This window comes from Crocuta crocuta, unplaced genomic scaffold, assembly GCF_008692635.1.
Source record: "Crocuta crocuta isolate KB4526 unplaced genomic scaffold, BGI_CrCroc_1.0 scaffold116, whole genome shotgun sequence".
In the NCBI taxonomy this organism is placed as follows: domain Eukaryota; kingdom Metazoa; phylum Chordata; class Mammalia; order Carnivora; family Hyaenidae; genus Crocuta; species Crocuta crocuta.
Window position 1 is genome coordinate 2,760,793 of NW_027531562.1, and position 13,369 is coordinate 2,774,161.

The 13,369-nt window shown below is 38.8% G+C and overlaps 1 protein-coding gene across 1 annotated transcript; it reads left to right on the top strand.

The window, feature by feature from the left end:
- Positions 1 to 2,765: 2,765 nt before the first annotated feature.
- Positions 2,766 to 3,975, top strand: LOC144238802 (heterogeneous nuclear ribonucleoprotein A1-like). Its single transcript, XM_077772717.1, has one exon. The coding sequence runs from the start codon at positions 2,766 to 2,768 to the stop codon at positions 3,726 to 3,728; it is 963 nt and encodes a 320-aa protein (XP_077628843.1). The 3' UTR covers positions 3,729 to 3,975.
- Positions 3,976 to 13,369: the final 9,394 nt, after the last annotated feature.

A 13,369-nucleotide genomic window follows, 5' to 3' on the forward strand; every position in this document is an offset into this window, starting at 1 on the left:
CCAATCTATTTTCCACATGACAGGCACATTAATAGTATTGTGGGCTGAATTGTGTCCCCCCAAAAATTCACATGTTGAAGCCCAAATACCTCAGAATGTAACTGCATTTGGAGATAAGGCCTGTAAAGAGGCAATTCAGTTAAAATGTGGCTGTATGGTGGGCCCTAATCCAATCTGGCTGGTATTCTTATAAGAAGTGGAAATTTCTATACACAAAGAGACCCTGGGAGCATACACACACAAAGGAATACCATATAAAGAGGCAGCAAAAGGGCAGCCATCTGCAAGCTAAAGAGAGAAGCCTTAGAGAAACTGATTCTTCCAGTACCTTGATTTTGGTCTCCCATTCTCAAGGACTGTGAGAAAATAAATTTCACTTGTTTAAGCCATCCAGTCTGTGGTGTTTTGCTATGGTAGCCCTAGCAAACTCATACATATGATATCCTCCTTCTTCCCATCACCTTTAAAATAAAATGCAGTGTAATATGAATGGCCTATAAAGCCCTATATGATTTGACCCCATGCAGATCTCCTGTCTCATCCCTCCTCCTAGCTCTCAACCCTCTAGCCTTACTGAACTTTTCTCAATTGTATTTTTTTAAGTTTATTTATTTATTTTGAGAGAGATGGAGAGAGAGAGAGATCCAGAGAGAGAGAGGAAGGGAGAGAGAATCCCAAGCAGACTTTGTACTATCAGCAGTATGGAGCCCAAAGCAGGGCCTAAACCCTCCAAATTAGGGGATCATGACCCGAGCCAAAGTCAAGAGTAGGACGTTTAACCAGCTGAGCCACCCAGACATCCCTTTTCTCAGTTCTCAAACACACCTGGGACTTCTCACAAGATGTTTCCTTTGCTGGAAGTGCCAGTCCCTCACCCTCATTATCCATCTAAATTCAAGTCTCAGTTCAAATGTCACTTCCTCAAGGAAATCTCCTTGACTTCTGGTGTAGGTCAAGTTTCCCTAAACACAGTTGTCATTATTTGCTTTATATCACCTGTTTTTTCCACTTATTCAAAAGGCCCCTAAGAGCTGAACTACTCCCATTTGTTTACTCCTCTGTCTAAGGTGCCAGCACAGCACTTGACAAATAGGAGGACTTCAATAGATATTAGCTAACCATATAACAGGTCTCCTCTTTGAATATTTACAACTACCTCTGTAGAGGAATTGAGACATCATTTGGCTTAGTTGGAGAAGCCATTGGGACAGCACCGTAAGATGCCAATACACAAACCCCTCTTCCCAGCAGGGTCTATTTTCACCAGCACTCATAGCTCAGAGTATCCTTCTCAAGAGATGTAGTATAAAAGAAGAATGGCTAGCAACAGACTTCAGAGTTCCTCTCTTAGACCTGATCCTTTATGACTAAAGAGACATCATGGAGCTCAGCCCCTAGAATCTGTGTCAATCCCAGACCATCTGAGAGTACATCTATAAAATAGTACTCCAAGGAGGACAATGAACTAGTCTGGCAAATGCTACATACAGTGTTTTGAATTGCAGCCAAGATCATTTACAAAAATAATTCTTGGAATGTTAAAGAGGGTATTTTAAAACTAGATATATCGTAGGAGGAACACATATTTTCAAATAGAAATCTGGAGTGTTCCTCATGTTCTGATAATCTTGCTAAAGTGGGAAGGCCATTAACTGAGTTTTGTTCCACAAGGAAGAGAACAAATACTTCCAGTGTTCTGGAAATAAAGGACTTCACAGAAATGAAAATTAACTTTCTGCTCTGAGAAATTATCTCTGAGAAAACCTCTGGGGGTCTGCTGGCCTTCCAGGTCTAGAGCTAGGTATGATACATATTTTCTTTCTCCAAAAAGTGTCAATATTATTCTATTATCTGCCATCAGACATACATACATCTCCTATGCAGGTCCCTGAACTACCTTCATTCAGATGCCTACAGTGATGTCTGAAACACATTAATCTTGGTCCTGACATAGGAAGCAATTATGTGTGAAGGTCTTGCTTTACAGGGGCTGGAAAACACCTGCATAGTGGTTGCTGGATAGCAAAGGTCAGTCACGAAGTTGATTTATATGAAATCTGAATTTCAATAATATTTCTATTCTGTAGTTGTTTTTAAATTATCATATGACAGTTATATGCACATATTTTATCACATTTAAATCTCAAAATCATTTGAAATGGAATATTACATGATGATACAGATGTATATTTATTAACATAGTAGTTTATTGGTATGGTCAACATTTATAACATATTATTAAATGGGAAAAATTACCAGACAGAATACATAATGTGGCCTTATTTTTATATACACATACTAAGGTGTACACGTCACAACAACAAATCTAGTGAGTTATATGCTTTTTTTATTATTAAATGTTTTTTATTTTTGAGAGAGAGATCATACCCAGGAGGCGCAGAGACATAGAAATGGTAGGGGCAGAAAACCAGGGAGGAGCAGAAAGTCTGGGAGGGGCAGAGGATCTGAAGCACGCTCCACACTGACAGCAGAGAACCTAATGCGGGGCTTGAACTCATGAACCATGAAATCACGACCTGAGCTGAAGTCAAATGCTTAACTGACTGGGCCACCCAGGCACCCCTGAATTATACCCTTTTTAAAAAGCTCTTTAAGATAAATAGGGAACATCTCAAACTTGGAGTATCTAAGTAATAGGACTGAGTCCATATCTTATAAAAAGTAAAGTTAAGATTTAAATACAGGTCTGTTTTCTACCCGTGGACGCCGCCGAGTAAGCATCGATAAAGCCTCCCACCGCCGTCATGTCTAAGTCAGAGTCTCCCAAAGAGCCTGAACAGCTGCGGAAGCTTTTCATCAGAGGTTTGAGCTTTGAAACAACTGATGAGAGTCTGAGGAGTCATTTTGAGCAATGGGGAATGCTTACGGACTGTGTGGTAATGAGAGATCCAAACACCAAGCGCTCCAGAGGCTTTGGGTTTGTCACCTATGCCACTGTGGAGGAGGTGGACGCGGCCATGAATGCAAGGCCACACAAGGTGGATGGAAGAGTTGTAGAACCAAAGAGGGCTGTCTCAAGAGAAGATTCTCAAAGACCTGGTGCCCACCTAACTGTGAAAAAGATTTTTGTTGGTGGCATTAAAGAAGACACTGAAGAACATCATCTAAGAGATTATTTTGAACAGTATGGGAAAATTGAAGTGATCGAAATCATGACTGACCGAGGCAGTGGCAAAAAGAGAGGCTTTGCTTTTGTAACATTTGATGACCATGACTCTGTAGACAAGATTGTTATTCAAAAATACCATACTGTGAACGGCCACAACTGTGAAGTAAGGAAGGCTCTGTCTAAACAAGAGATGGCTAGTGCTTCCTCCAGCCAAAGAGGTCGAAGTGGTTCTGGAAACTTCGGTGGTGGTCGTGGAGGTGGTTTTGGTGGGAATGACAACTTTGGTTGTGGAGGAAACTTCAGTGGGCATGGTGGCTTTGGTGGCAGTCGAGGTGGTGGTGGATATGGTGGCAGTGGGGATGGCTATAAAGGATTTGGTAACGATGGAAGCAACTTTGGAGGTGGTGGAAGCTATAATGATTTTGGCAATTACAACAATCAGTCTTCAAATTTTGGACCCATGAAAGGAGGAAATTTTGGAGGCAGAAGCTCTGGCCCCTATTGTGGTGGAGGCCAATACTTTGCCAAACCACAAAACCAAGGTGGCTATGGCGGTTCCAGCAGCAGCAGTAGCTATGGCAGTGGCAGAAGGTTTTAATTACTGCCAGGAAACAAAGCTTAGCAGGAGAGGAGAGCCAGAGAAGTGACAGGGAAGCTACAGGTTACAGCAGATTTGTGAACTCAGCCAAGCACAGTGGTGGCAGGGCCTAGCTGCTACAAAGAAGACATGTTTTAGACAATACTCATGTGTATGGGCAAAAAACTCAAGGACTGTATTTGTGACTAATTGTATAACAGGTTATTTTAGTTTCTGTTCTGTGGAAAGTGTAAAGCATTCCAACAAAGGGTTTTTTTAATGTAGTTTTTTTTTTTTGCACCCATACTGTTGATTGCTAAATGTAATAGTCTGATCATGACGCTAAATAAATGTGTCTTTTTAAAAAAAAAAAAAAAAAAGATTTAAACTCAGGTCTATCCAAAGCCAAAAATCCAAAGCTGTTTTTACACTTTCTTAGGTTACTTCCTTGGCCACCCTTTTATTTATTTTTTTATGTTTATTTATTTTATTTTTGAGAGACACAGAGATGGTGCAAGTGGGGGAGGGTCAGAGAGAGATGGAGAGAGAGAGAATCCTAAGTAGGCTGCGCGGTGCCAGCACAGAGCCCAATGCAGGGCTTGAATCCATGAAGCCTTGAGATCATGACCTGAGTTGAAACCAAGAGTCAGACACTTAACCAACTGAGCCACCAGGTACTCCAGCCACCCTTTAAATTGTGGCTCAGGCTTTTCAGGATAATCCTTCATTTATAAAACACGGAAGTCTATTCCCTTAGAACTCCCCAAAGAGTTCATAAAAATGAGATTTTGGTAGCTAGTAAACTTACCATCTCCAAATTGGGTATAGCCATAATGGCTTCTTACATTGGTTAAGCCACCACAGGCCTCAGTTGTCTTAGTTTTTATACTGTCTATAGGTACAAATTGGGAGAAAAACATAAATGAGCCATATTTGAACTTGACTGCCATAAAAGTATCTTAAAGGATGCAATTTTATAAGTGTAAGTATATTAAAATATTTAATTCCTTGGGGTGCCTGGGTGGCTCAGTCAGTTGAGCATCTGACTCTTGGTTTCAGCTCAGGTCATAATCTCACAGTTCATGGGTTTGAGTTCTAAGTCAAGCTCTACAATGGCAGCAAGGGGCCTGCTTGAATTCTCTCTCTCTCTCTCTCTCTCTCTCTCTCTGCCCCTCCCCTGCTCATGCTCTCTGCCTCTCTCTCAAAATAAATAAATAAACTTTTAAAAATATATATTTAATTCCATTCATCTGGGTATCTCAGGCCCTCTAATAATTAGATCACAATCTCAGTCAAGGACCATTTCATATTTTCCAAAGTTATTTCACTGACCTGGCAATAGAAATCTCTCATTTCCATCATGAAGATGGAGAAAGAATAGACCATGAGTCATAAGACGATGAGCTGAATTCCAGTCTTGTATTACCTGCTAATAACTGTGGTTTTGAAATAAGAAAAGGAAGAAAGGGCCTAAAGACATATGAAAGGACAGTGGGTTGTAAAAAGGCTAATTCTGATTTCAAAAATTTAAAGAGGACTTCCTGTCCAACTGGTAAACAATTAAGAAATATTTATCTTCAGGAAACCACCCTTACTAGTTATTTCAAGGTCAAACAGTTTGTTAAGAAGGTTTTCATTCCAGCTGTCTAGTTCTAACTTGTAGAAACCTAAGCTAAGTTTAAAAATTGTATCTTTCACTTGATTTGGAGGTATCAAAATAACATGCGGAAAAAAATCAGAAACCTTATTAATACTGCCCATTTATTTTAGTTTTAACATTCAAAACTCAAATGCAAAATATTTGCCTTCTACTAGATAGTGACTACTAATAACACACTAATAACTGTAAAAAGAATACATTTCTTTAAAAAGCCATATCTTAGACCTGTACTGTCCAATATGGTAGCTACGGAGCACCAAAAGTGTGGCTAATTCAAACTGAGATGCACTTTAAATGTAAAATACACAGCTGATTTTAAAGGCTTAGCACAAAACAAGAATATAAATTATTCCATTGATAGTTTTTGTGTGGGTTACATGTTGAAATGATAATACCTGAATATGATGGGTTAAATGAAATACAGTAAAACCTTGGATTTCAAGTAACTTGTTCTGCGAGTGTTCTGCAAGAGGTGCAAACATTTCATTTTTAATAAATTTTAACTTGGTAAATGAGTAATGACTTGCAATGTAATACATGACACAGAACATCATATGATCACAACTGAACCAATGGTTCTTGAAATTCCCTTTGATATATGAATGTTTGGATTACAAGCAAGTTTCCAGAATGAATTCTGCTCTCAAACCAAGCATAATCATTTTACTGTATATTATTAAAATGAACTCTACATTTCTTTTTACTTTCTTTTTTTTAAATTTTTTTAATGTTTTTATTTATTTCTAGGAGAGAGAGAGAGAGAGACAGCGTGAGCAGGGGAGGGTCAGAGAGAGAGGGAGTCACAGACTGAAACAGGCTCCAGGCTCTGAGCTGGCAGTCAGCACAGAGCCCGACGCGGGGCTCAAACCCACGAACTGCGAGATCTAAGCGAAAGTCAAACGCTTAACCGACTAAGCCACCCAGGTGCCCCTCTTTTTACTTTCTTAATGTGGCTTCTAGAAAAATTTTAATGAGGTTTGCATAATAGTTCTATTTGACAGAATGACCTTAGAGTTTTACCTTTTTTTTTAAGTTTATTTATTTGTTTTTGAGAGAGAGTGCACACAGGGGGAAGGGACAGAGATAGGGAGAGAGAGAATCGCAAGCTGGCAGCATGGAGCCAGACACAAGGTTCTGTCTCATGAACTGTGAGATCATAACCTGAGCTGAAATCAAGATTTGGATGCTCAACCAACTGAGCCACCCAGGCACCTCAGATTCTCACCTTTAAATAATCAGTATCCTATGTAAGGAGTGAGAGTATCAGAGTTTATTACTGTCTTTTTGGGGGGACATCTTTGGCTTACAATTTACTTTAAAAGAGGATAGAAAATGTAAAACCTTTATGAGTATGGGTAATAACATGGAGAGCATGAAACTAACATGTAAAAAAGTAGTATACACATATCTTAAATCCTTTCACTTCTCCGTGTGGACTACCCTAGTCCACTACCCAAGTCCTACCTTTCTCTCTTGCCCGTACTAATAAAATGGTCTTTTAACTGATGTAGCCGTTCCTCTCTGATGCCTACCCATAGTTCCTTGACTTTACCATGTTGGTGCTTCCTAGCCAGACTTCCTTCTGCCAGAATCTACTTTCTACTTTTAACCCCCCTAGAGCTTTCTCTGGCCACAGGATCCCACTCTACTCATATGTGTGGCAGAGGAAGTATCAAGAAATTAACCTTCCCTGAGAGGCTTCCTCAACCAATAACTGACAGGAGTTGGTGTATAAATACCCCAGCTCCTTTTTCTTGGGTGGGGTCACCCACTGGTATGTATTCTATACCATTTCCCAGAGTTCTACAGTGGGCTTATGTGTGAAGTTACCCACAGCTATTTCTCGTTTAATAATTCAACTTTAATTTGCTCCTGCCCTTCCCTATGTGTCTTCCCCATCCTTTACCCAGGTTTCCTGGGGTGGTTCTGTGAATAAAGCACTTGCCCTAGAATTCTGTTTCAGAATCTGCTACTAGGGGAACCCAAACTAACATCATCTGTCTTCCTACTTACACTCTCACCAATCCATTTTCCATCTCAAAAGTCAGGCTCTTTTTAAACTTCCATTGTGGCCAGATCACTTCTTACCTAAAACCTCTCAATTCCCCACTGTTGTTAGGATAAAAACCATCCAGGACCTTAGCTTCAAATTTCTTGATGTCAGTTCCACTCATTGCTTTTCTACCTGAGTTCCTTTGCCACACTAGAAACCATGCCATTACACAGAACTGCTCTGCCTTGAAAACTGAAAATTCCAATACCCCACATTCCATAATCTTCTGTCCTCACACATATAGTACCACTCTGCCAGCACCAGACCTCAAGTTCTTCAGTCCTCCTTTTCTTCCTACCTATCAAACTTATCATGGCTTTGCACACTCTCTATTCTACCTAAACCCCCAGCAACATCATTTCTACTGCTCTCTCAACACCACTGTTAATTCTGCTGGCCTCCTCTCCTGGTAACATCAGCTTGGAAACTATCAGCCCTGAATAATATTGTGACAATCTATTTCACGGGCTCAAAGTAAAAGTAATGGCAGTAAATTACTGCTCCAAATCTAAAATTTGTACAATAGGGTAATCTCCCCCTTTCCAAGAGGATAGACACACAAATAAGTATTCTCTAACAGACTCTTAACACTACTCATTAATTTTGTGTATGTCTCTCCTTACTTCCATAGGAAATTATAAACCTTCATCACTTCCAGCATCCTTCCTCTGTTCACTTTCAGCAGATTACCCAGGGTCAGAATTTGCAGAATAACAAATCTATCCAAAGTACTAACTCTTTCAGTCCTATAGAAAACCTCTCTCTCCACTTGCGCTGCAAACCCCAAAGTTTTCTCCCACAAGACCGAACCTTAATCCAAGCCCCTTCATAATCAAGATCTAGGTCAACTTCCCAATCTCACTCTCAGCTTCTCCTCCAGATACATCCTACCTGCAGTTCTAGGAATACCATCCAGACATGGAGAGGATCTGGAGCCTGATGAGGTGAATTGTATCCAACAAGGCTGAAAGTAGCACTCATAAGTCTTCTGAATAAAGGTCAATTCTCGTTTCCAGTAATACTGTCATAATAAGGACCCTGCCAAGGAGGAGAATGCAAGCCATAAACCATAGGAAAAAGTTAATAAGTCATGAGCCAAAGATTCCAATAAATGGAGAGACAATTAGGAGAGCAAGAGCAGATAAGAAATAGAATGGAGCCAATATGGAAATGACAGATTTGGGGCAAGACATTAAGTAGGTCCAAGGTAATGCTCTTCTTCCTTTTTGGGGATGGGGGGAGCTAGATAGTAAATTTTTTTTTATTTTAATTCCAGTTAGTTAAAATACAGTGTCATATTAGTTTCAGGTGTACAATATAGTGATTCAACAATTCCATATATCACCCAGTGCTCATCACAACAAGTGCACTCCTTAATCCCTATCACCTGTCTCATGCATCTCCCCACTCTCATCCCTCTGCTAACCATCAGTTTGTTCTCTCTAATTAAGAGTCTGTTTCTTCGTCTCTCCCCCCTTTTTTCCCCATTGCTCATGTATTCTTTTTATGGCTGAAAAATATTCCATATTCGTAGGTAGGTAGGTAGGTAGATAGATAGATAGATAGATAGATAGATAGATAGATGTCACATCTTCTTTATCCATTCATCAATAGATGGACACTAAGGCTGTCTCCATACTATTGTGGGTAATGCTGCTATAAACATAGGAGTGCATGAATCCCTTTGAATTAGTGTTGTTATATTTCCTAGAATGGTAATTAATGTTTTTTGATGGTTCAACATTTGAAACCAAGAATCAATTTTTTAAAAAGTAAATGATTGAAAGCACCATCACCATCATTCAAAAGCTATTAGGTACAAAAAAGAAAAAGAAAAAGCTCAAAATATACTTCCTTACAGAGAAATAAACCACTCGAGTAGAAATCTATTAAAAGTAACTTTTCTTGGGGCACTTGGGTGGTTCAGTCAGTTAACTGTCCAACTCTTGATATCAGCTCAGCTCGTGATCTAACAGTTTGTGGGTTTGAGCCCCATGTTCGGCTCTGCTTGGGATTCTCTCTTCCACTCTCTCTGCCCCTCCTCTACTCATACAAATAAATGTGCCACCCCTCCTCTTCTCTCTCTCTCTCTCTCTCAAAAGTAAATAAATAAACTTTAGGGGCACCTGGTGTGGCTCAGTCGGTTAAGCATCCAACTTCAGTTCAGGTCATGATCTTGTGGTTCCTGAGTTTGAGCCCCATGTCAGGCTCTGTGCTGACAGTTCAGAGCCTGGAGCCTGCTTCAGATTCTGTGTCTCCCTCTCTCTCTCTGTCCCTCCCCTGTTCACATTCTGTCCCTTTCTCTCTCAAAAACAAACATTAAAAATAAGTAAATAAATAAATATACTTCTAAAAATTTTATTTTCTTGAACAAACAGTGCTCTCTATAAAATGGGAATAAAATAGGATAGTGTTAACTTCTGTAATTGCACATCTGCCTATTTAAATAATAAAATAACTCATATATTTTACACAGAGTCCAATTGAATTAGGTCTATAATAAAGCAGTATTCTGAAGAAATGGTCTTTTATAGCTTTAATGATAAGCTGGCAGTCTTAAAGGATAATTCCAAAGATAATTTTTCCACTAAAAAAGACATTAGAGACCATTCAGGATAAAATGAAAAATATTCCTTTTTAAAAATTTTTTATTATTGAAAAATAGTTGACATACAATGTTATATTAGTTTTAGGTGTGCAACATAGCAATTCAATAATTCTTTACATTACTCAATGCTCACCACAGTCAGTATCGTCACCATCTGTCATCATACATTATTACAATATTAACAATTATATTCCCTATGCTGTACCTTTCATCTCCATAACTTATTTATTTTATGACTGGAAGTTTGTACTTCTTAATCCCCATCACTTATTTCACCCCCACCTCCACCCTGCTTTTTCTCTTAATCACTGCACAGTTGGCTCCTCCATATCATTCAAATCCCGTTAAATGTCATCTGCTGAAAGACCCGCCCTCAACTGTCCTATCTAGAATAGCCAATTAGTTTCCCATCTCATCTCCATGTTTTTTACGCTGCATAATACTGTAGTGCTTGCTGCACAAGCTCTTTATTAACTAGTTTATTGTCCATTCTTCCTACTAGGATGTAATCTCTATGAGAACAAAAGCTCTTCTCATTTCCTATATACCCCCAAAGGCAAGAAGAGTCCTCCAAATACATATACATTAAGGATTTGACAAATACTAGATAAATAAATCAAATTTCAGGAATACTCTGCATTTTCCTTAAAGACCTCCAAGTGATTCTGACATCAGCCAGAATGGAAACCACTGGGCTAATACCTGCATTGTTGCTCCCCCTATACTGGGACATAAAGGGTGGGGAAAAAGTATCTTGAAAAATGAAAACCAGGCCAAACAATGAAGGATTGTTCTCTTTTGCTAGGCCTTTTACCACACTTGTTCCAAAGCTAGCATATGTTCTCCTCAACATTCCCAAGCTAGTCAGTTCAGGAATCATCTTTTTTAATAACTCTAAACACTAAAGACAATTATTTTGAATTATTTAATTTGTTTCCCCAGTCTCAAACACTTTGGCATGCATCAGATACTCAACAAATAGTCCTCTCTCTTTTTTTTAAAGTTATTTAGTTATTTTGGGAGAGGGAGAGACACAGCATGAGTGAAGGAGGGGCAGAGAGAGAGAAAGAAAGAGAATCCCAAGCAGGCTTCACACTGTCAGCACAGAGCCTGATGCAGGGCTCAAACTCACAAACTGTAAGATCATGACCTGAGCCACCCAGACACTCCCTCGATAAATATTTCTTGAATTTCACTGCTCAGAGCTTTGCTCTGGTCCACTGGGCTTGCTACAACTTACATATTAATATTAGCTATCATTTATTTGATACTTACCATGTGCCAGGAACTATGCCAAGCCCTTACCTTTAATATCTCATTTATTCCTCAAAAAAATACTTCAAAAGAGGTGATTTGCTTCTTTCATTTTTTTCCCTCCTTTACTAATGAGAAAACAGATGCAGAGAGGTTATACATATGGAAGTAGTAGAGTTATATCTAGGAGAGGTTTTGTTTCTATCCTATACTATATTGTGCAGTCATATAGCACATCATATAGCACATATTTTTAGTGTACATTACTTCTGCCGCAACTCATTTATTAACTAATAATGGGATCTAGGACAAGCTCCTGAATATCTCTATAGGTCTTAGTCTCTTTACCTATAGGATCAGGTATTAGATGAAATTAACCTCTAGGTCTATTTCAGATCTAAAAACTATATGCAAACATGAGTTCCTAGACTTCTGAGCAGTTGATTTTGCAACATTATCTGCTTCTGCACTTCTGTTTATTTCACACTGTAATTACATCAAAACAACATAAAACAGTTTCCGTTTCCCTGAGTTCTTCTCTTGAAACCACCTCACTTCATTTGAAATATGAAAAGTGAAATGAATGGAGCCACATCACCAAAACCACAGAAGAGAAAATACTTCCTCAAAAGCAGTCTGTGTATTTCCCAAAGGAGTTTATGTCATTGGTTTAATTACCTGTTTGAAGAAAATACTCACTAATGAGAGTATTTCTGAGGACAGTTAAGAAAGAGTTAAATTTTAGGCTATCTAATGGTGGTACTAGTCCTTGTGCATTTGGGGAGAGGGGTGTTAAACACTAGTCCCTGATATATTTGTTATTTATGAATTTTACTAGTTGTAAAAATTGAAAATGCAGAATGAAAGAGGAAGAAGAACCTAATCCACACACATCCCCCCCTTTTTTATTAATGAAATAGCATAGGGCAGTGGAAGGAACTCTCTCATTCTTTTGTTGGTGAAAACCTCTTGTGAATCACTTAACTCTGCATCTCAGTTTGCTAATCTTCAAAATAAGCAGGTTTGAACCAAATAATATCTCAGGTTGCTTCCAGATGTGTGAATTAACCCAAAGGGCATGAAAACCTAGCAAAAAATCACTCTTAAAATGCAATAACAAGTTTGAAAGCTTATCTTTATCCTGAAGCAAAGATCAGTTCTTAGGCTGAAGATCACAGTCCCAAATGAATTAAGAACTAAAATTTAAGCCTATTTCTAATAAGGTTACAGTAGCAATGAAAGCTTTAAAATTCTAACACAAACTGGATAACTGATTCCCCAGCTTCAGCACTGAAGCCACACAGAGGTTTTGATGTATTTTTCTCTACTGCCAGTGCAGAGATCAAGAGGAAACTGAGCAGGAAAGAAATCAGGACACTGAGGTCAGCACAGAAGCTGATCCTAAAGAATGTCAGAGATGGACTGGAGAAAGCAATAGGAAATGTAGGACTCAGTTCATAAATACATTACCTGTGTTGCAGGATTTTCTTATGATGAGATCATCTTCCAGGATATGGTACCCAACTCTGTGTTTGTTCCAACCATTCTCAACAATCGTACAGGCGCAGATGAAAGATAGAGGTCTTCATCTTTTCAAATTAAATAATATTAATCTTTGCCCTGTCCTCACACATGTCATTTTAATATGAAACTCAGTGTTTGTTTTTCTTCCTGACCATTTTCACTCTAAGGGGATTGGGTAGCTCATTTCCAGATTCAGTTTTTTCCATGCTTGATATTTACCATTTCTCTATATACCGAACACCATGCTCCACATGCTAATGAACATGTTACACTTGAGGCAGAGTGGGTGCCTAGTGGGATGACTATACAGAGATCATTTTTAATCAGGATTTTAACACTTGAAGTGAGCTTATCAACCTTAGAATGGGTTTGTTTATGGAACTTTTTAAATCTCCTCCTAAAATGGAGAAATGATTTGAAGAAGTACTTAATTTTCTATCTCCACCTCTTTAGCATAAATTACACAGAAAAGGGAACTAGGAAATGGTAAGAAAACTTCACAGAAATATTTAAATAGTAGCTTCAAAGTTGAGGAATAGCATCAGCAAGAAGAAAGGCAGATG

What these genes read in the sequence shown, in the direction of transcription:
- LOC144238802 (XM_077772717.1), top strand. Translation starts at nt 2,766, where the DNA reads ATGTCTAAGTCAGAGTCTCCCAAAGAGCCTGAACAGCTGCGGAAGCTT.